This window comes from Sarcophilus harrisii, chromosome 5 (genome assembly GCF_902635505.1).
Source record: "Sarcophilus harrisii chromosome 5, mSarHar1.11, whole genome shotgun sequence".
NCBI lineage: Eukaryota > Metazoa > Chordata > Mammalia > Dasyuromorphia > Dasyuridae > Sarcophilus > Sarcophilus harrisii.
Genome location: NC_045430.1, coordinates 68188922 through 68212133, shown reverse-complemented (window position 1 = coordinate 68212133; position 23212 = coordinate 68188922). Strand labels below are relative to the sequence as shown.

At 32.8% G+C, this 23212-nt stretch overlaps 1 protein-coding gene across 3 annotated transcripts in view; it reads right to left on the bottom strand.

Moving 5' to 3' along the window:
* Positions 1-23212, bottom strand: part of LRRK2 (leucine rich repeat kinase 2) — a 177373-nt gene that overhangs the window by 131451 nt on the left and 22710 nt on the right. For 2 of the 3 annotated variants that reach the window (XM_031940539.1, XM_012550850.3), the window contains exons 6-11: positions 22668-22802; positions 20152-20283; positions 12388-12507; positions 8425-8558; positions 8263-8342; positions 3351-3457 (exon numbers count right to left, since the gene is read on the bottom strand). In XM_031940539.1, the coding sequence (XP_031796399.1) occupies positions 3351-3457; positions 8263-8342; positions 8425-8558; positions 12388-12507; positions 20152-20283; positions 22668-22802 (708 nt within the window). Of the gene's footprint in view, positions 1-3350; positions 3458-7622; positions 7771-8262; positions 8343-8424; positions 8559-12387; positions 12508-20151; positions 20284-22667; positions 22803-23212 lie in introns of those variants that run through there. The other variant, XM_031940540.1, reaches the window with a different exon arrangement.

Here is a 23212-nt window from a genome sequence, read left to right as displayed (position 1 = left end):
AGTCAGAGAGGAGATAAATCATCAGTACTTCTATATATTACCAACAAAATTCAGTGACAAGAGGTAGAAACAGAAATTCCACTTAAAATAATTGTAGAAAATATAAAATACTTGGAATCTTTCTGCCAAGACAGAGTCAGGAAGTATATGAACATAACTATAAAATACTTTTCACACAAAAAAGTCAGATCTTAAAAATTGGGAAAGTACTAATTGCTCATGGTTAGGCCTAGCCCATACAATAAAAATGACCATTCTACCTAAATTAACCTATTTATCCAGTATTATACCAAATAATCAAAAATTATTTTATAGTATTAGAAAAAAATCATAACAATTCATCTGGAAGAACAAAAGTTCAAGAATATCAATGGAATCAATAAAAACATGCAAGAGAAGTTGGTATAGCTGTATCATATCTCAAACTATATTATAAAACAGTAATTATCAAAGGCAATCTGGTAATGTCTAAGAAACAGAGTGGTGGATCAGTGGAATAGATTAAATATTATAGTAAATGACCATAGAAATATAGTATGCAACTTTAATATAACGTCTACTGGTCATCCTGCCATCTAGGGGAAGGGGTAGGGGGACGAGGGGAAGAATTGGAACAAAAGGTTTGGCAATTGTCAATGCTATAAAATTACCCATACATATAACTTGTAAATAAAAAGCTATTTAAAAATTTATTAATGTTTATTTAATGTTAGCTATTTAATGTTTATTAAATGATAGAAGATAATAAATCAAATTTAATCAAAATAAACATGACAGACAAGGAAAAAAAAAGAAATATAGTATGCAATAGACCCAAAGATCTAAACTTTTGGAACAAAAATTCATTATCTGACAAAAAGTTCTGAGAAAACTAGAAAACAGTAGGGCAGAACCATCTTCTCCTATATATCTAAGATAGGTTCAAAATGTGAACATGGTTTACACATACAGGGTACTACCATAAACAAATTAAAAAAAAACATGGAATAGTTTATTTGTCAGATTTATAGAAAAGGGAAGAATTTAGGACCAAAGGATGTAACATAGCATTACAAAATATAAAATAAAATCATTGTAGATATATAAAATTAAAAAAAAATTTGCACAAACATGCAACCAAAATTATAAGGAAAGCAGAAAACTGGGGGAAATTTTTACAACAAGCATCTCTGAAAAAGGCCTTATTTCTCAAATATATAGAGAACTGAGTCAAATACAAGTCATTCCCCCACTGATAAATGGTCAAAGGATATGAACAGACAGTTTTCAAGTTTTCAAAGGGCTATAAAACTGTATACCATTGGATCCTGCAATATTACTGCTAGGTCTATATCCCAAAGATATTCCAAAAAAGGGAAAAGGATCTATTTGTACAAAAATATTTATAGTGATGCGGGTGTGGTCCCTTTAAGAAATGATTTATTCCTGTCTTTCTGATTCCCAACCCCTCCTGGCTGATGCATTATCAATCCAGGAAGCTAGGACCTTTGCATTCACAAATCCTGGTCAAAACCATCCCTCTGAATTCCAATAGAAGATACAGGCCTGTCCCAGCCCCCACCCGGATCTGAGCCAACTTGGGCTGTCCCAGTCCTCATTCTAATGATCTGCTCAGGTTTCCCAACCCCCACCAAACAAACTCAAGCCCTCACTGAAACACAGCAAGGAGCCAACTTGGGACTCCACCCATAGGCCCCTTTAGCTGAATCTCCTTATAAAAGAGTCAAGCTGGAGCCCTCTCTTTGCAGAGGGTCAAAACATGCTGGCACCATGCCTGGCACCCCGAGGACCCTCTGTCCACTAGAATCCTGTTTCCAGTGCCCTCCTCTCTCTACTTTCACCTATTTCCTTAACTATACTTTAACCTTACTTCCAATCCTCATAATAAACCTCTTTTATCAATCTAGCTTTTTGGGCCTGTAAATTCCTTTACAGGGGACTCTCGCGCCGTTACTAGATCTCATTTAACTCTGTACCCTTGCATTGAATCCAAAGCGGTTGCAGGGGAGTCCTCTTTGACTCCCTGTACTCCGAACCTGTCACTAGACCTCAATTAAATCCTAATTTCACTTAGGTACCCCATATCTAGACCTCATCAATAGTAGATCTTTTTTGCGACTCCTAAAAACTGGAAATCAAAGGGTTGCCCATCAGTTGGGGAATGGCTAAATAAGTTATAGTATATGATTTTAATGGAATATTATTATGTTATAAGAAGTGAGGAGCAGGAAGATTTCAAAAAAAAAAAATCTGGGAAGACTTGAATGAACTGATGCATAGTGAAGTGAACAGAACCAGGAAAACAATGAAGATAATAATAACAATACTGTTGATGAAGAATTGTGGATGCCTTAACTATTCTCAACACAAGAATCAAAGACAATCTCAAAGGACTAAATGATGGAGCAAAAAATCTGCCTCCAGAGGAAGAACTGATATTGACTGAATACAGATTGAAGCATGCCATTTTCCACTTTAAATTTTTTTTTCTTTTTATTCAAGTCTTCTTGTATAGAATGACTAATATCAAACTGTTTTACATATTGCACATGTATAAACTAGATCTGCTTATTTCTCAGGGATGATGGAGGAAAAGTTAGGAAACAGAGAGGGATATTCAAAAGTTTAAATTAAAATGTTTAAAAAAATTTTAAAACATAGAAAAGATAAGAATTTATATTTGGGCTTTGAGTGAGGGAAAAAAAAGAGGGTCAGGGAAGGAAAGCAGATGGCACCAAATTTAGGACATTTGAAATTTAGTATGCTTCTCTCTCACAATCCTGATTTTCATGCAAAAGGTGTCAAAAACAAAGAAAAGGAAAAACATATAAGTATAGAATAGAGAGCAATACACAAAGATCATACAAATGTGAATGGGATAAACTCACCCTTAAAATGGGAATGAATAACTAAAAAGGATTAGAAATCAGAATTCAATGCTTGATATTTACTAGAAACACATAAATATTTATACATATCTAAAATGGGGCTAGAATAAAACCTATTTTATTCCAGCTGAAGTAAAGACTTAAACTCTGACTAATTCCATGATTAACCATGGTTTCAGAAGGCTAATAATGAAGTATGTTATCCAATTCATGATAGAGATGGATGGACTCAAAGTACATAAAAAGATTATCATTTTAGGATAGAATCAATGTGATAATGTTTTCCTTCACTATGAATATATGTTAGATGTATATTATTTTTATTTTTCTTCCATGAAAGGAGGAGGTAAGATGAAGTTCATACTTTTCCTGACAAAAGGTAAAACAAAATAACAGTTACATTAGAAAGTAAAATAAAAATTTCATGACATAAAAACTTGTACTTTATCAGTTATGCCTTACCATTTTGTTCTGAAAGAGTTGACAATGCATTAGCAGTGGCCTGAAATACTTCTTTTGTTGAAGAATGCATCAGCATGGAGAGTAGTATTTCTCTATGCACTGGATACCTTTTTCAAATGAAATTAAAGAAAAAAAAATTAATGACTTTTAAAGATTGTTTTATTTGTTCTCTATTAAATGTTTATTAAATATTGTTAACATTTTAATATAAATCCTTTCATGGAAGGTTGATATTAATAGACACCACAAGATGCAGAGAAAATAACCATTTTTCACTAGCCCTTCAACAATGATTCTGGGCAGAAATTATAAGAGAAGGGAAGATCAGAGAATAATAATAAGAGAGTCAAAGTAAGAATAAGGTAAGGAGGGAAATACTAATGGTAATAGAAAAGTACACCTAATAAAAGGTATTAAAGGGAAATTCTTACAGAAAATGAGATAAAATGAAAGCTTATATCTCAAAAGCATCAGTATTTATATTAGAAATTATCTTTGGAAAAACAAAAAAAAATTACATTAGCATCTTATAGTTCCAAATAAATACTTGAAAAATGTGAAAAATAATATCATGAAAATTTCCGAACGGTCAAAAATGTATGGAAGCATTCTTTAAAATTCTGACTAATAAGAGACTCCTTCATCAAAGAAAAAAGGTCATGAAATATCAAATAAACAATTGTGATGACGGAAAATTGAAAAGCATTTGCACACAAAAAAGAAAGGAAATAAGATAAGGAGGTAAGCTATGGAATGAGAAAGAAATGTTTGCAGTATGGTGCAATGTAAACAATGCTCAATTTAAAATCAGAGGACATGAATTCAAATCCTAGTTCTATCATTTATTACCTGGATGACGTTGGGCAAGGTACCTAAGATTTATAGACATTAGTTTTCTCCTCAATAAAAGGAGGGAGTAGATTAGTTGACCTTTGATCTCTGATAAAAGTTTGATATTTAAGTAATATAAGGAATTAAAGAAATAGACCTAAAAGTCAAAAAAAATTAATCTTTGTTAAGGGAAAGTTTGTTGTTGGTATAGGAGAGGGATATATTCTGAAATAAATGAGATATTGCAACAAAAGGCAATCATTACCCAATTAATACATGGACAAGGAGCATGAAATAAAAGCTAATAAATAGCCATATGAAAAAAATATTCCAAATTGATGAAATCCTCAAAATCCTCAGTAATTGGGTGCAGTTGGCAGAGAGGGACTGGAGCATTGATGGAATTGCTCTCTGGCACAAGCAGGGAATGGCACTGATAGAGATCAATACAGATTCATGCTCCTACTCTGTACATATGGAGGTCATACATATCCCTACTTGGCTATATCCAATCAGAAATCTAACTTATATGAAAATCCAAATTCCTGAGGTTAAATTTCCCCCATAAATCTGTCCATGGCTCACACTATCTTTACTGATTCCTTCTTGAGGTTATATATCGTCATTGCACTTTGCTTTGTGGTAACTTTCCCCTCCTACCTCCTTCATACCTTGTGGTATCCTTCCTCAACCCATCCACCATGCCTTATAGTATCTTTCTTCTTCTTATAACTAACTTTTTTAGGGTATTAAATCTTTTTTGCTATTTAACCTGCTAGTTAAGGGTATATTCCAACCTAATGGAGTGTTCCCTTTCTCATGATAAATTGTGAGTTCCATGAGGGAACTTAACTTTTCCATAATCAATTGTTAAAATTTCTTTCCTTGCTAACTATATGCCTTCCCAAGTCTATTTTATATTTATCACTTGGTGTCTATTGTACCTCTTCATTTTGTCTGCAATCTCTTCTAAACAGACCTAGCTTTTACCAAAGAGAATGGCTATTGTGAATACTTCACATGACTGAACCTTTTGGTGCCTACAATCTCATCATTTGGTGTTAAATCCCAAACAAATCACCTACTCAAATTTACTAAAAATTAGAGAAATTCAAATAAAGTAATTCTGAGTTTCCAAGTCATAACCATCAAGTTAGAAAAATAATAATGACCAATATTAGGTTATAGGGAAACAGGGGAATAAATATACTGTTGGCAGAACTGTGAATTGTTCTAGCCACCGTAGGGAGCATTTTGTAGCTGCATTTAAACATTTACTAAGGTAATGACACAACAATACTATTAGCAAGCCTATACACCAAAGAGATCAATGAAAGAAAAAAAGAACCTAATAAGTAAAGAAATATTTATAGCAACTTTTTGTGGTAGCAAAGAATTGGAATCTAAAGGAAGTGTCTATCAATTAGCAAATGGCTGAGTAAAAATAGTATATACAAATGTAAGGGAACACTATTGTTACAAAAAATAATGAAAGGAACAGTTTCATTGAGACCACAGAAAATCTACATGAACTGCATGGGGAAGTAAGAAAACATAACAACACCATTGTAAAGATAAATAACTTTGAAACACAATAAATAACCATGATTAAAGACAATACTGAAACATGCTACCACCCACCCCCAACAGCAAAATAATGAATTCAGGTATAGAATGATTCACATATTTTTTGAATAAGGTCAATGTAGGAATTTTGCTTAATTATGCATACTGATTACAAGGTTTTTTTGTTTTGTTTTATAAAAGACAGAGGAAAAATGAAAAAGAAAATCAATTTTTGTTCAAAATATATAAAATTTAATTTTAAAAAAAGGCATTCACGAAACTTCGTAAAAGGAAAGGAAAAAAAATTTCTTTGAGGAAACTAAATAAATTGGATTTAGCAGATGAAAGTTAAATAACTATCACATGAATATTAATTATGCTACCTCCTAAAATACAAACAAGATGATGGCTATATTCCTTTTTTTTTTTTGGCTCTATTCTTTGAACAGTAATTTGTCCAACAAACATTTATTAAGCACTTACATGGCAGGTACTGTGAGAAGCATTTAGAATATAAAGAAAGGCAAAAAAATAAAATAAAATAAAAATGAGGCCTGAATACAAAAAGCACACGTAATAGAAATGTGTAATGGAAAAAACAAAATGTAAATAATTATGTACATATAAGATATATACTGAGTTAATTTAAGTTAATCAAAAAGTAAAGGGTCTAGTAGAGATGAGGAGAAAAGGGGATGATTTGGAAAGGTAAACTACAGAGAAGGCTAGAATTGAGATGAGGGAGGCCAGGAAAAATAAGAAGTGAATAGGGAGAATGAAGATATACTATCATATGTGAGGAACTGCAAGCCATCCAATGTACTTAGATTACAGAGTTCATTAGAGAGTTATATATAAAAAGAATGGAAAGGTTTGGAAGGGGTCATATTGAGAAGGCCATTAAAAAACAAAAAGAGGGTTATTTAGAGATAATGGAAACTAGATTGGAAAAGTGTAGCCAATCTCAGAAATGATATTTGCCATTACTTTTCTATTGTCAATGTGAAATTAATAAAGACTTATTGAAGTATATGAACCACCTTCAAAGAATTCACAACCTAATGGGGCAGAAAAAAAGTAGATATAAACAAGCTAAGTAAGGGATAAATTAGAAGTAATCAATAGAGGGAAAGCACTAAAATTAAGAAGGAATGAGAAGACTTTCTGTGGAAAGTAGTATCTTAACTGGGTTGTGAAGGAAGCCAGAGACAAAGATTCCAGACATGGAAAACAGCCACTTAACTACAGCTAGCTGAGAAATAGAATTTTTTCTCTGAGGAACAGCATGGAGGTCAGTGTGGCTAGGCAGATAATTACATGAGGCCTGAAGGGTGTAAAATATAAAAAATCTGGAAAGGTAGAGGGGGCTAGCTTATGAAGGACTTAGGATACCAAAAAGAGGGTTTTATCTTTGATTCTGTAGGTAACAGAGAATCACTGGAGTTTGCTGTATGGGGATGGTGATATGGTCAAGCCTGTGCTTTAGGACTTTGGAGGTGTATGGATTGGAATGTGGAAAGATTTATAACAGGCAAACTAACCAGAAAGTCATTTATTCAGGCATGAGGAAATAAGGACCTATGGCAATGTGGGAGCACTATCAGAAGAGAGAAGGGAAGTATTTGAAAGATGCTGAAAAGGTGAAATCAACAGGCATTAGCAAGTTTGGAGGAGGCAGAAAAATAACAAATTCAATTTTGTCTACTGGACATCTAATTCAAGACATATAACAGACATTTGGAGATGTGAGAATGGAAGTCTGCAGAGAGTTAGAAATGTATAACCGTGATAATTATCAGCATAGATCTGATAACTGAATCTATAGGAATCCAGAAGAGATTGTTAAGTAAAATAGTATATTAATATAATTCTTACAGATCATGTATGTAAGCAGCAGGATCTGGTCCTATAAACTTTTCTTGCTGGCTTTTATATCTAACAACCAGTGGAAAGGAAAAAAGAAAGTAGGGTTCCATTTATGGAATCTTGATGTATATAATCTTGATTCCTGATCTTTTTATTGCTACAAAAGAAGCATTTTTAAATAATATTGTCAATCTGTCACATGATGTTTTTAAAAGGAGTCATGTTCTATGCTATGACCTCTAGTACCTACTACTTAAATTCCTAGATAGATTGTGACATGGTCCACCTAGAGATGAAACTGGAAATGTAATTTTTTGAATGTACTATTTTGATTACCAGAAGTCACTAGCATATTGGAATTTCTTAATAGAATTTAAAGACTCTTGTTAATAACTTTCAAACATAAGTTTTGCTAATAAAGTTAGTAACTTATTATTGAAAATGCTAAGGTTTAAACATTGTGACTCCACTATTTATTTTATTACAGTATCTATTATATTTACTATATAATTTACTATGTTATCTCTGGAAAAACTCTCAGATACACATAAAGAAATTCTATAGTAAAAACAGTAATTTTAATAAATAAAATTTTCTAATTTAATTAACATTTACATATATATGTATATATAAAATAATTACTACTGACTGGTCATCTTCATCACCAATATTTTCATGTAAATTTCTTTGATACATAAATAGATTGTTCAAAGCCCAGCATGCAGCTTCCTGGATTGAAAAGAAAAACAATTTGTAAAATTATATAAACAATTCTCAATCAATGTTAAAGGTGAGTTGGGAATAATCAAACCTGCACATAGGTGTTCTTTTTATGTAATTTCAATGCTGTGTAACTGGCTTCTAACCAGTATAATTTGTTGTCCTCATCATCATCCTGATTCTTTTTCTTTTCTTCTAAATCTTGGTTTAATATGATAGTTTCAGCTTGAAAATAAAATGCCATAAATTAGTTCTAATTTGAAGTGACTGGCTGTTTCATATTTCAAAATGAATATTAAGTTTTACCTCTACTGATATATTACATTAATAAAGAGTAAAAACAAAACATATAACATTCATTGAATAATCTTACTAGAGATGGCATTTCACTTCTAAAATAAATCCAACTATGTCACAATTCTTAGGTCAACCACACATATCACTAAATTAATTTTTTCCTTTCCCCCACTTTAAGTTGAACCAGTGCTAAGATCATTCTTAAGGAGACAGTACTTAAAACTATCACCCTCCCCTCCAAAATTTAATATGATCAATCCACTGAATAAAACTTTGGCATCTTCTTCAAAAGCAACTTCTGAGTATGTTGAATTGTGGAGGAAGCAACAATTATGAATTTGGCTCCACAATTGGATAAACCACAATTCTGAAGCAACCAGATGGTGTAGTGGGTAGAGAACTAGGCCTGGAGTTAGGAATTCTTGATTTCAAGTCTGCCCTTACATACTTACTAGCTGTGTAACTCTCACTTAGCCTCTTTGCCTCAATTTCCTTATCTGTAAAATGGGCATAATAATAGTTGCTACTCCCAATGTTGTTGTGAGGATCAAATGAAATAATAATTATAAAGCATTTAGCACAGTGCCTAGCAAACAATAAACATGATGTGAATATTAGAAATTAGCTATAACTATTCAACATAGTTCTCTAGGGAATTTTTTGGATTTAAAGAAAATTATAAATAAATGAAGGCTGAAAAAACTACTACTCCTGGCTAGATAGGAGTAGTAGTTTTTTCAGTCTTCATTTATTTATAATACTAGTAATGTATAATACTAGTAATACTCTGGAATACTAGTAAATAACTGTAAGTTATTAATAACTTACTAGTTATTAATAACTAATAAGATTCTTTAGAAAGCTATTTTGTAGAATTTCCAAGCTGATTTTTATATATTATTCCACACCCCCCCCAACTTCTACTCCTTGGAGAATTCTAATCAATGATTTACTTTTCAAAAATTTCACAACAAAATCAACTAGTTTTAATAAAATTCCTAAAGTGTTCATGACTGTGATTTATTTTCTTTTTCTTTAAGTTCAGGTAAATTGGTTTTTTTCTTAATTAAAGCTTTTTATTTACAAAACATATGCATGGGTAATTTTTCAACATTGACCCTTACAAAATATTCTGTTCCAAATTTTCCCCTCTCCTCTCTCCTGGATGGCTGGTAGTCCAATAAATGTTAAATATATTAAATATATGTTAAATCCAATATATGTATACATATTTATACAATTATCTTGCTGCACAAGAAAAATCAGATCAAGAAGGAAAAAAAAAACCCTGAGAAAGAAAAAATGCAAGCAAACAACAACAGAAAAGAGTGAAAATACTATATTGTGGTCCACACTCAGTTCCCACAGTCCTCTGTCTGGTGTAGATGGCTCTCTTCATCACTGAACAATTGGAACTGGTTTGAATCATCTCACTGTTGAAGAGAGCCATGTTATGGTTTATTTTCTAAGCATGAGAGATTTTGTTTTTTAAGACTTCTTTTAAACTATATTAAGATGGAATGGAGAGGAAGCCAAAGTGACAGATTAGACTCAGCTGTACTCTTATTTTTCTTAAAGCAACTTTATTTTTCATTAAAGCTTTTTATTTTCAAAACATATGCATGGATAATTTTTCAACACTGACCCTTGCAAATCCTTGTGTTCCAAATTTTCCTCCTCTTCACTCCACCTCCTCCCTTAGATGGCAAGTAATTCAATATATGCTTAAAGCAACTTTAAAATAAGTTTGAAATCATATTTTGTAGTGGCAGAGCAAACAAAAGGCTGGGAATAAGACATTTCTCCAGCATAAGAACCCTTAAGAGATCAGCAGGACAAATCTGTGGCATCTAGGTGGAAGCCTTTCCAGACTCCCCACATAATTGCAGTGGCAACAGCAGCCACAGCTGCAGCAGTAGGAATTCTCAGCCCAGAGATGACAAGGAGTTGAACAACTAATCCAAAAGGGATTAGAGGGGCCCTTTTGCTGGTACTGGGTACAGATAGCACCAATTGGCAAGTTTATTGCCCACTAGCAGTTCTAGGTCACAGTTGCAGGGTAGAAAGGAGCTCAGAGTTCTGCCTTGATGAGGTTTTCTTGCAGATTGGAGATTTTTGCCTACAGTCAAAGGAGAGAAACCTGAAGTTTTCAGATGAAAAAAATGCTCTAAATTATTACTACTTAGATAAAGGCAAATTAAACCTGCTTTGAGGTACCACATCATACCTACAGAAAGGGCAAATGCTGGAGGGAATGAGGGGAAAATACATACACAAATGAAGTGTCGGTGGAGTAGTGAACTGGTCCAACCATTCTTGAGAACAATTTAGAACCATACCCAAAGCACTACATAGCTATGAAGTCTGTATCCCCAAAGAGATCAAAGGAAAAGGAAAAGGACTTATATATTACAAAAATAGTTATAGCAGCTTTTTGTGGGGGCAAAGAATTGGAAATTGAGGGAATGCTCATCAACTGGGGAATGGTTGAACAAGTTGAGGCATATGACAAAGGGAAAAGGATAGTTTCAAAAAAATATACCAAGTCCTATATGAAGTAATGCAAAATTACTTCAAAATAGATTATTATGCCCAGTAATAATAATATTGTAATGATGATCAACTGTGAAAGACTTCCAAAGGACTCATGATGAAGAAATAGTAGTCACTACCAGGGAAAGAACTGATGAACATTTAAGTGCAAAACAAAAGTAAAATTTTCTCACTTTATTTTTCTTTCTTTTTTTTGGAAACATGGCTAATAAGGAAATAAGTTTTGCATGATTTTACTATACAATTGATATTATATTGCTTGCCTTTTCTTGAATGAGGGAGGGGTGACAGGGAGAAAATTTGGAATGTATACTTTTAAAAGAAAATAATTTTAAAAAAATAATAAATCAAAATATTAAACAAATGATATTAAGGAGGAAAAAAGAACTTTTAAGAAGGATTCCTTTTAACAGTAAGACTCATTTCTATTCATAAAAGATTTATCACAAATAGTGATAATAGTTGTAAACAATATAAAAGTAAAACACAGAAATAAAGCAAATAGCCATTAACATATAAACTCCTCTTGAGTAGGAATTATTTTATTACTTGTAATGCCAGTGCCTCTGGTAGTAGGTACTTAATAACTTTGAGTGGTAACCACACATTTTATCTTTTTTTTTCTAGTCTCATTTCTCTTTTGCATGCTCCCTCTCAAAACAAAACAAAACAAACACTTGAACCTGAAATAGGGAAATCTCAAACTGGGTTAATAAGCAAACTGAGAACAAAAAAAGGAAATAAAGGAAAAGCAGTTCTACATCTATCTCATCTCCTCCAGTTAATGATAAAAATAATAAAGCACCCTAGAGTAACTGTAACCCAATCATGGATTAAAACGAAATCTATAAAAAATAAGAAACTAAAGGACAGTTAACAAACAATGACAAAAACAATGCAAAAAAACAACAGATACTCAAAACTAAATGATGAGAGTTTGAATAATTAAATTGTTGAGACCACATCAAGCACAGAACTTAAAACTGCAAATGAGTGATATCAGTGGGTTAGTCACTGCAACTTTGTTTCCTTGATAAATCATCCCACGGAATAAATGAATGAATTGCTCTTTGGATAGAAAAGCATATCACTACCTTCTTTTGTGTATGAAACATTATGATACTATGAAAAAAATCAAACAAAGCATTTACTGTGGAAATTACTTTTTTTTTTTTTAAAGCAAAGCAAGGCAAAGTTTACTTACTGAGGAGAGCCAAACAGCTCAGTGCCGCGATCTGCAAGGTTGCATTTTCTGAATATTTTTTGACAGCTTTCACAATTATCTCATGAACTTCATTTAAGACCAGGATATTAAAGAAATTATCTAAAAACAAATTATAAGTTAAATCTACATTAATAGGATTTTACATTTAAAACCAAGTAATATTTTTCTTAAAAATAATTTAGCATGTTTATACAAATTTTCTTTGTAAATTGTTGTACATTTAATTATCTTATTAATGCAATGAAACTGAGTAAGCAACAGTAGTTTTTTTTTCCACTGCTCTTTTAAGACATCACAAAAAAAGTATAGCACCTCATTGTATAGAAAACTGATAGAGAATCATCTTTTAATAATAGCTCACATTTACACAGCACTTGATGGGGCAAAAAAAAACCATTTTAACAGAATCTAAAAATTTCATAATAGGAAGGAATTTCAGTGTTCTTCCTTCAAATTCTAGTTCAAGAATTCCTTCTATAAATTAAAAGCCATTCCTCAATTGACAAATGATCAAAAAATATAAAATCAGTTTTCAGATCAAAACTATTTATAGTCATATAAAAAATGCTCTAAATCAACATTATCAGATTAGAGAAATGCAAATTAAAGCAATACTGAAATAGTATTGCTATACCCATTAGACTGAATAATAAGACAGAAAAGGAGAATGATAAATGTAGGAGGAGAGGAAGGAACATGAAGACACTAATACACTGTTGTGGAGTTGTGAACTGATCCAACCATTACAACTAGCAATTTGGAACTATGACCAAATATTTATAGTAGTTCTTTTCTGGTGACAAAGAAATGGAAATTGATACCCATCAGCTGGGCAATGGCTAAACAAATTAAGGTACATGATTACAATAGAATACTATTGTGATTTAAGAAATGCTGACCAGATGCTCTCAGAAAAACCTGGACTTACCTGAATTGATGCACAATAAAATGAGCAGAACCAGGAGAACATTGTACAAAGTATTAGTCATATTCTAAGATAATCAATTGTGAATGATTTAGCTATTCACAGCAATACAATGAGGGGAGTAGGAAAGTAAAGAGAAAATTTAAACTCTATTTTTAAAATGAAATTTGGAATTTGTTTTTATGTGTAATTAGGGAAAATAAGATATTAAATAAGAATTCCTTTATAGTATTCCCAAGAAAAGTTAATCCAGCCTTCACTTGAAGATTTGCAATCAGAAAAACCAGCATCACCTAAGGCAGCCCATTCCACTTTTGGACAGCTTTAATTGCCCTCTTGCAACTTTTCTGTTGTACCCCAGAGGACCATCAATTAAAATCAACAAGCTTGTATTAATCTTCTATGTGCCACATATCATGAAAAGCCTTGGAGCTATTGCCCCCCCCCCAAAAAAAAACTAAAATAGCCCTTGCTCTGAAGAACATAAAAATGATGATGATGATGATGACGATGATGATGATGACGATGACGATGATGATGATGATGACAATAAGGACAATACCAACACATAAAAATAATGAGTACCTAGCACTTAGCACTCTTAGGTTTGCAAAGCACTATCTCAGGCAATCTTACAACTCTGTGTGGTAGGTCCTATTATCATTTCCATTGGACAAATGAGGAAACTAAGGCTGAGAGATTAGGTGGCCCATGACCACATAGCAAGTAAAAGGCTGAGGCAGGATATGAACTAACTCGTCTACCTGACTCCAAGTATAGCACTCTTGTGTTTATCTAGCTGCTTATATTGAGAAAAATGACAAATCAAAACATATAAGGTAAATGCAAAGTAAATGGATGCGAACCACTCTGTCCATTAGAGGGGATGGCAACATTACCTGGGGTTTGGGAAGGAGTAGAAAAGTTTCTTGGAAGAGTGGCAAGTGAATTAAGTCCCCAAGAAAGCTAGGGTATTCTAACAGGCTGAAAAAGAGAGCCTTACATGGATAGGGAAGAGCCAGAGCAAAGCAGTGTCATTAGTGAGAACACAAAAAAAGTTAAGCTGGCTGGAATTCTTGGGAGAATAGAATATAAGAAGACTGGAAAGATAGGAAAGAGTTAGGCTAGGAAGAGCTTTTAAAAATTATTTTTATTTTTTTTCTTAGTGAATTTACTTATTTTTAATTGCTTTATGAATCATGTCGGGGGGAAAAATCAGAGCAAAAGGGAAAAACATTAAGAGAAATAAAAACAAACAAACAACAACAAAAAAGTGAATATAGCATATGTTGATTTACATTCAGTCTCTTAGATTTTTTTCTGGATGCAGATGGCATTTTCTATCCAAAGTCTATTGGAATTGCATTGGATCACTAAACCTTGAAAATAACCAAGTCTTTCATAGTTAATCATCATACAATCTTGTTACTTGTAACAATACTTGTTACAATGTATTCCTGTTTCTGTGTTTCGCTCAGCATCAATTCAAGTAAATCTTTAGGAAGAGCTTTTTAATAACTTTATTCTGGGGTCAAGGGCAGTCATAGTAGTTTCCATCCCTTGCCAGGCTACGCTCCTGTTTCATCTCCACAAGACTTATTGTGTTATGCCACAGAAACCTCTTCATCTGGAAAACCCACTCAACCCCTGGACTATCTCTCACATAGAGAAGCCCTCTGTGGCTTCCTTCTCTTATCCCCAAACCTCCATTTCAAGGATGAGACCTGGGCTTCATTCATTCAAAAAATCCTCCCCAGGATTTTCTCTACTTTCATCCTTTCTTGCAATCCCCACCCTCTCCAGGTTCTTTTTATGTGTTGTCTTTTTCCAGGTGAACACAAACTCCCTAATGTTGAGATTTATAATTTTAGGATAATCTTTGATAGCTGTGAAGACAGCAATGGCATGGGAAAAGACTGGAAGCAGAGAGCCCAATTAATCTAAATAAAAGATAAACACAGTCTAAACTAGAGGGGTGACTGTGTGAGTGGAGAGAAGAACAAGTACACAAAAATTTACAAGATTTGGAAATAAGATTCAAGAGGTTACTGCTCTCAGTCAAAGGAATCAACTCATAACAAGGTTATGAATTTGGGTGATTAAAAGGAGGTGACACCCTCAACAATAATAGGAAAATTCAGAGTGTAAAGGTTGAGAGAAATGATAATGGGTTGTTTTGAAGATGCCCAGTTTGAGATGCCCAAAGGAAATCCAATCAAAATGTCAAACTAGCAGTATATAGGACTCACATAGGATTCAATAGAGCTCAGGAGAGACAAGGGCTATTTATTTTCTGAAACCTAAATAGATCTAGGAGTCACTGGCATAAAAAGAAAGGGGATATTGAGCACAGTTAATAAGCATGGCATGAACAAAAATCAAGCAAAAGAGAAAAGCAGTCAGACAGGTAGGAGAAGCAAGAGAAATCAGTCAGAAAATCCCATACTGATATGTAGAAGGAAAATGTGGTTAAAAGTTTCAAACATTGCACACAGGTCAATAAGGATAAGGATCAAGAAGCAGTCATAAGATTTTTGCAAAGAAGAGATTAGTAACCAGAGAGAAAGTGGTTTCAGTTGAATGAAAAGGTAAGAAAACAGACTTGTAGATTTAAAAAGAAAAGGAATAAAGTGTCTTTGAATATGGATCTTTTTTTTGAAAGGTTTGCGAAAAGGGGAGGTAGACAAATGCAGACAATATCTGGCAAGCATGACAATATTTAGTGAGGATCTTTAAGAATTGGGGACACTTGGGAAAAGTTGAAGATTAAAAGAGGAAAGAGGAGATCAAGGTCTTTCCAATAAATAAAGTGTTTTTCTAGACTATCTTCTCATGCAATTTCTTGGGAAAATTGAAAAAGCGTACACAGAGTATTCATTGAAATAAGTTAAGCCAACATCTTTCTTTACCTAGAGGAAATAATCGAAATGAGATAACAGATTATTTAATTTTTTCCCCGAACAGAAAGGTATTCATTTTTATATTTCATTAAAATGCAAGAAAGTACATTTTTAGTTAAATACAAGGCAAAGTACTAAGTCAAGACAAAAGAATCATCAGAAGGATGATTATAGGACATTTGAGGAGAGAAGAAAAATTTTGAAGAGCCACTATAAATATAGCTATACTTTAGCAGTAATGGTAATGGTACTAACATTGTGGCAACCTTATTTTTGGTTTATAATAGCAACATGGAAAAGAACCTTATGAATTAAACCCTAAAAGGGTTTCTTTTTAAACATACAAAGATTTTTGGATGATAGACTTTACTCAGAGATTTGATAAAAAGATATTTTTTCTTTCAACCTGTACCTTTTTTTCTTACTCTGGCTGCATTTTATCTGTTCATGCAAAACCTTGTTTATTATTAAATAAAATTCTTTGTTATTTTTCATAATCTTTCCTATTTTTCAAATTCATTCTTCATAATCACTGTTGTGAAAGATGTAACAATTATTTTCAATTATTTTATACTGTAACTTACTATTTAGTTTTTCTGTCTACATGGAATTTATTGTAGCATATGGTGAGAAATGCTGATATAAAGTATTTTTCACAACCAAAAGTAAATGAAAACTATTGTAATAAATAGTCCAGTCAAGAGGAGATGAGGGCTTGAACTATGTGATACGTTGTGGATGGATAAAAGGGGTCAGCTGTGAAAGATGCTGCAGAATAGAACAGACAAGATTTCGCAATTGATTCAATATGTGATGTGATTAAATATGAGTGAGAAAAAGGAAACAAAGATGACAACTAGATAGTGATCACTGTAAATGGAAAAATGGTAGTACCGTGGACTGTAATAGGCAAATTCAAAAGAAGAATGTATTTGGGAGGAGATGAGTTCTCTTTGGGTTGAGTTTTAACTGCCTAAGGGACATTCAGTTTAAAATGTCCAAAAGATAGGGGATGGTGTGAGACTGAAGCTCAGAAAGGAGACAACAAAACTCAGAAGGGCTGGATATATAGAATGGTACAAAGCAAAAATTACTCTTTTCATAAGCATCCAAACATTTGGAATCCAGTAGTAAAAGCAAAGGTTGTTATAAAATAATGAAAATGACTCCTGAACAAACATATTGAAACTAATGATGTTAATTCTGTGTATTCCCTTTCAAAAATGGTCACCTCAAAGGAAAATATTTCTCTCTTCATTTCCCACTCAGTTGTATTCCTCTGGATTTCACCATTATGCCATAGAAACTCCATCATCCTTTAAGATCAAGATCATGTCAACCCTGGAATTTATACTTTATCAGTATACTTCATCTCTTCCTGAGGCTCCTGCCTCTAGGAAAGGATGAAGTTAGGCAGCTCCTCCCATAATTTCCATTTAAGATGGGCTGGTAGGCCAGCAATCTTTTCACCACTAGCTGTACTCCTCTGGAATTCATCATCAAATTCCTGTGCCAAGTACCTTTCTCCTCCCTACCTTTGAGTTTCCTTTTGTATATTGCCTTCCATAATTAACTGAAAGTTCCCTAAGAACAGGGACTATCTTTTTCATTAAAAAAAAATTTCCAGATCTTAACATAGTGCCTAGCACAAAGTAGACATAAAGTTTACAAACTTTGTTAAAAGTTTGTTAAAAAGTTAAAATCTTTGTTTCAATATGTTTGTTTAGGAGTCATTTTCATTACTTTATAATAGTCATTTAGCAATTTGGCTAAATTATTAATTAAATAATAATATTCCTATGTGTTTTCCACAAAGGATCCCGTTGAGGTGGTGATCAATGGATTTTTTCCCTATTTCTACTTTTGCCTTATGTTCTATCACTCCAGGACAATTTTCTTGGATTACTTCTTGTGTCAAGGTTCTTTTTGTGGTCACAACTTTCAGGCAGTCTATTATTCTTATATTTTCTCTTCTTGATCTGTTCTGCAAATCTGTAGTTTTTTTTTTTTAATATAAGATGTTTCACATTCTGTTCTATTTTTTTTTCATTCTTTAGAATCTATTTTATCATTTCTTGATCTCTTATAGCTTTACTGGCTTCCCCTTGACCAATTCTAATTTCCAAAGAGATATTTTCATCTTTAAGACTCTATCTCCTCTTCTAATTGGTTAACTTTTTTTCCCATAATTTTGTTTTTCTTGGATGATTTTTTTTTAGTTTTTTTCTGTGTCTCTCATTTGATTTTAAAATTATTTTTTGAGTTCTTCTATAAATTCTGTCTGGGCAGGGAGCCATCTCACATAACTCTTTTAAGCAGAAGTTCTTTTTACTTCAGTATCCTCCTCTGAAAATGAACCGGGTCTTCCCTGCTCCCATAGCTAAGTTTCTTTCTTCTTTGCCAATTCATTTTTTAAAAATAGAGGTATTAATGTATAAGCACCTCTAATTGTGGGGTGGGAGAATGGTGCCTCTAGCTTCACTTGAGCTCTCCCTTCTGATCTAGAACCCCAAACCAAGAGCTTCCCCCTCCAGCAAATCCCTGCAGCCAACAGCATCCCTGCTCCACTGCCTCTGCATTCATGGGTGTGCTGGTTATTTCTTGCCCATGACCATGTCTCTGCATTACAGCTGGACATGGTGTTTCTAATCAGTCAAGATCCACAAAGTCTTTCTGGACTCAGACCCCTATCTCCACAAACAATCTAGGAGGTAGAAGTTTCTGTGGTTCCTGCTGAAGGGTCCAACCACATCCAGCTAGCCCCAAGGCTCCCCACTTGAAGTTTCTATGGAGCTAGCCCAGAGGTATTTGTACTTCACATGAGTTTTAATTCTGATCTGCCTTCTTTCTTCAGATCTTCTCAGGTTGTACTTGGAGGACGCTATTCTGCCCCAAGTCTTCTTGATTTTTCACCAGTCCATGTTCACCTGGAGGTGGAAATCTATTCTATTTATGGGGAAAATCTGAAGAGCTTGAAATTTACCAGCCTACTCCACCATTTTCCCGGAATTCTTCCATCTGGGTTTATTTTCAAAGTTAAGTTTGTGAACCACAGAAAATAGCTATAGTCTCATTACTTTACAGTCAGAGATAGTTGGGTTTTCTTTACCAAAACAGATCACGGAATCTTAGAATGGGAAGACATTTTAGAGATCATCTTATTGCAAAAGAGAATTTAAACATCTTCCCTGGTCACAAGGCTGGTGCCAGCAGCAGAAGTAGAACTCAGGCTGACTGCCAAGTATTCTTTCTACTTTAATCAGAAAACAAAAAACAAAAAACAAAAAACAAAAAAAAAAAAAAACTTCATCCTTTAACAAAAGAAAAAAAGCTTATAAGGTTATTTACAAAATACCAGATTTAACTTCAAAATATGAAGATCTGCCACCATTTGGGGTGTTCAAAAGAAAGAAGACTTAACAGAATGTGTTCAGCAATAGCAACATCATTGGAAGAAGTATATCACATTCTCCTTGATTGTGCTGAAGAGGATAAGTTCCAATATTACTTATGCAAAAATGCGACAGAATTACTTGACCCATTTCTTCTATGAGTGATGAGATTATTCTAGTGCCACTTCTTAAATGCCAACATGTGAAATATAATCAAAGAATATAATGTTATAAATAAGAACATTTATAACACGAGGTATCTTTGAAGACTAAAAAAATAAATAAATAAAAAGGAAAGAAGACAGGGGAACATTCATAATTATAATTACCTCATTTAACAGATTAAATCATTAACTGGATCACTTTTTTAAAAATTAAGAACCTGAGGAGGAATATCTTAGTCCTAAATTTAGCTAACTAGACCTTTAGGAGTATTTCATTTTATAACAGAAAAACTAAAAATTATGACTGTACTTACAATACATTTAAACAGAAAAATCAAATCAATTAAATAAAAATAACTCACCCAATGTAAGCCTATGTAATAAACAGCAGCCAACTTCTTGAATTTTTTCACTGCTAGAGAACATTTTCATGGCTTCTACCACAATATTGTAACATCTGACATTTCCACTCATTAGGACTTCAACATTACTGCCTAAATCAAAATTACAACACATTAATATGGGGAAATTTTCCCTTATGTAAACATTTACCCAAGGTTTCCTAATTTCAAACCCTCATGGTCATGATACAATACTCTACTGACTAAAGCAATTAATAATGCTTCATTATTGAGCACATTAATTATATATGAATTATGACTTATTTTAGAAGAATTGTGTTTAACCTAAAAGAAAATATCTATCTTAGATTTCCTGTAGAAAATATGAATGAATCAGAGTGATGAAATTAAGGGATAGGTTTAAAAGGCTACCTGGACCAACCTTTGATTTTAGAGAGAAGCACATTGAGGCAAAGAGATTAGGTGACTAGCCCAACATCATACATAAGATGAGTAAGTCAGAATCAGAAACCTAGCTCTTTTAACTCCATTTTCACTACTTTTTCCACCTGCCAGTGGATGAAAAAGGAAAAGGAGCAAGATTTGTAGGTAGAAGGCTAGAAAGGGATTAAGAAATACAACTGCTTTTAAGGCATAGATAAGTTGGTAACAGCTACTGAGGTAAATATTTTAAATAAAATTTAGAAAGCTATAATGACTACACTAAATAATACTTCCCCCCAAAAAATACATGGAGATTTTAACAAATATTAACAGCAATTATTTTTAAAAATGAGAACATGACTTAGAAAATGAGGAGGTAACTGTACGAAATCAGACATAAAAGTTAAAATAAATGGTTAAAATAAAATGGTTTACAATTTTCTTTTCAAAGAGCTATTTTCTTTGACCTTTCCTTTACAAACCAAGTCATTTTAATTTTTGTGTCATGCTAGATGTGGGTGGAACACAATGCCTAAGACCTCAGCCAATAAGAAATCCACCATAACTATTGCCAAGGGAAAGCAAAAGGGTGCATTCAGTGTGATGACAGAGTAATGTATAATCATTAGAAGTTAGACCATTCCCTATCATTATTTAGCTACTTCTACTCTGAAGTATTTAATCTCCTATGGTTGAGAAATCAAAAAGTACAGATCTAATCTTCTACCCTGTCATAGAATGGAGGTACCCCTGGATTCCAGTAGTGAAGCACAAGCTCTGGTATGTAAATGCTACCATTTACAAATACACTTTGTAATGGGGTTTGGCAACAGTCCCTGTTGGCTAGGCAACAGACTAGGTGTTTTGAAAAGACTAATCAATAAAATGCTAGCTACCAGCTAATAATGTTGTAACCAAAGCAGCCCGAGAAGACATCTACTAAGGTATAGTTTTTAAAGCCCCACATTACTTAGCCCCAATGTACTTTTTTCAATCTTTACTTAGCATTATTCTCCTTTCCACATATTGTGATCTAGCCAAACAAGCCTTCTCTTTGTTCCTCATTCGAAAAAAATCATATCAGAAGTCAGTGCCTTTGCATGGATCATACCACCTACTTAGAATGTGCAATCCCTCTTTAATCTCAGGTAACCATTTTCTATTCCTTTAAAATGTAGATTAGACACATCTTTTTTCAAGAAGCCTTTCCTGAACCCCAAACAGCTACTAACATCCCTCCCAAACTACTCATTAATTTATACTTTACTATTTCTGTCTACCTATCCATCTTTATATGTGCATATACTTATGTTTACTAACTATATATGTGTAACTATGTTGTATAACTATAGTGTCTGCTATTAGAAATTAAGTTTATTACAAGTAGAAATTTTTTCATTCTTAATATTAGGTACCTACTGCTATGTGCCTAGCACATAGCAGGTTGTTTATAATAAGTACTTGTTGACAGAATATAAAAGGATTGTTTTCTTCCTCAATGAAAAGAACATCTACACTGATGAAATCATGTAACCAAAATATTCATGTGTTATAAGAATTTGTAGATTGCATTTATAAATTTGAAAAATACTGTCAATGATCTCAAGGTTTTTCATGGTGGGGAAAAAACAACAACAAAAAACAATCTGCCTTTTTGATACAGCTATTTTTCCAGGGATACTACATATACACACACATGCACACACACATATGTGTGCACATATACACACACGCACACACATGCACACACATTTACACCATTTTATTTTATAGTATCTAAAGAATTAAAAATTAAAACTCTGGGTAAGTACTACTAGTGAGGTATAAACTCACTAGGAACCAGGATTTTTGACAAGTGGTCCCTAAACCAAATTCATTCACTCTTCACAAACTTTTTTTCATGAAGAGTGATAGTTAATTTTAAAGTTTCAGAAAATTACCTTTTTTTTTGAAATTAACAATAGCTGATTTTTTTCTGACATCAACACATTTTAATTTCTAATTTATAACTTATCTCCAAAAAGGCTCTTGGAAAATGTTTTAGTTTATAGTGATCCAAGTAGATAATGACAATTTTACTTGTAGATACTTACATGGGAGTGCTAGGGAATGCAAACTGTGAAGAACATGAAGAACAACTTCTTCTTCGTGATTAAATCTTTTTAATGCATTCAACAAAAACATATAATCTTTGTTTTCAATAAATTCAGTCAACTGCTCTTCTGAAACTTAAGTTGAAAGGAAAATATAAACTTTAAGGATTATATAAAAGCATGAATTATTCAATGACTTTTTTGTAGTTAGAAAAATAAAAATATCTGAATGAATCCATGAGTGAAAAGTTTTTCTTTACACAAAATTAAGCCAAGAAAAATGGGGGAAAATATTTTGACCAAACTTATTTGTATTACTGTCCTAAAATGAAAACATGATACTAAATAAGGAGTTGATAAAGGATTTATCATTTAAACAAAGAGGTATTTTAAATAAAATTTTATCCATAATTTATAGATATCATGTTAAAAGATAGATTGAAAATGATGAATATGGAAAAGTTTTACATAATTGCTCATATATATCCTAAATTTGACTACTTACCATCTTGGGGAGGGGAGGGAGAGAGAGAGAATTTGGAATT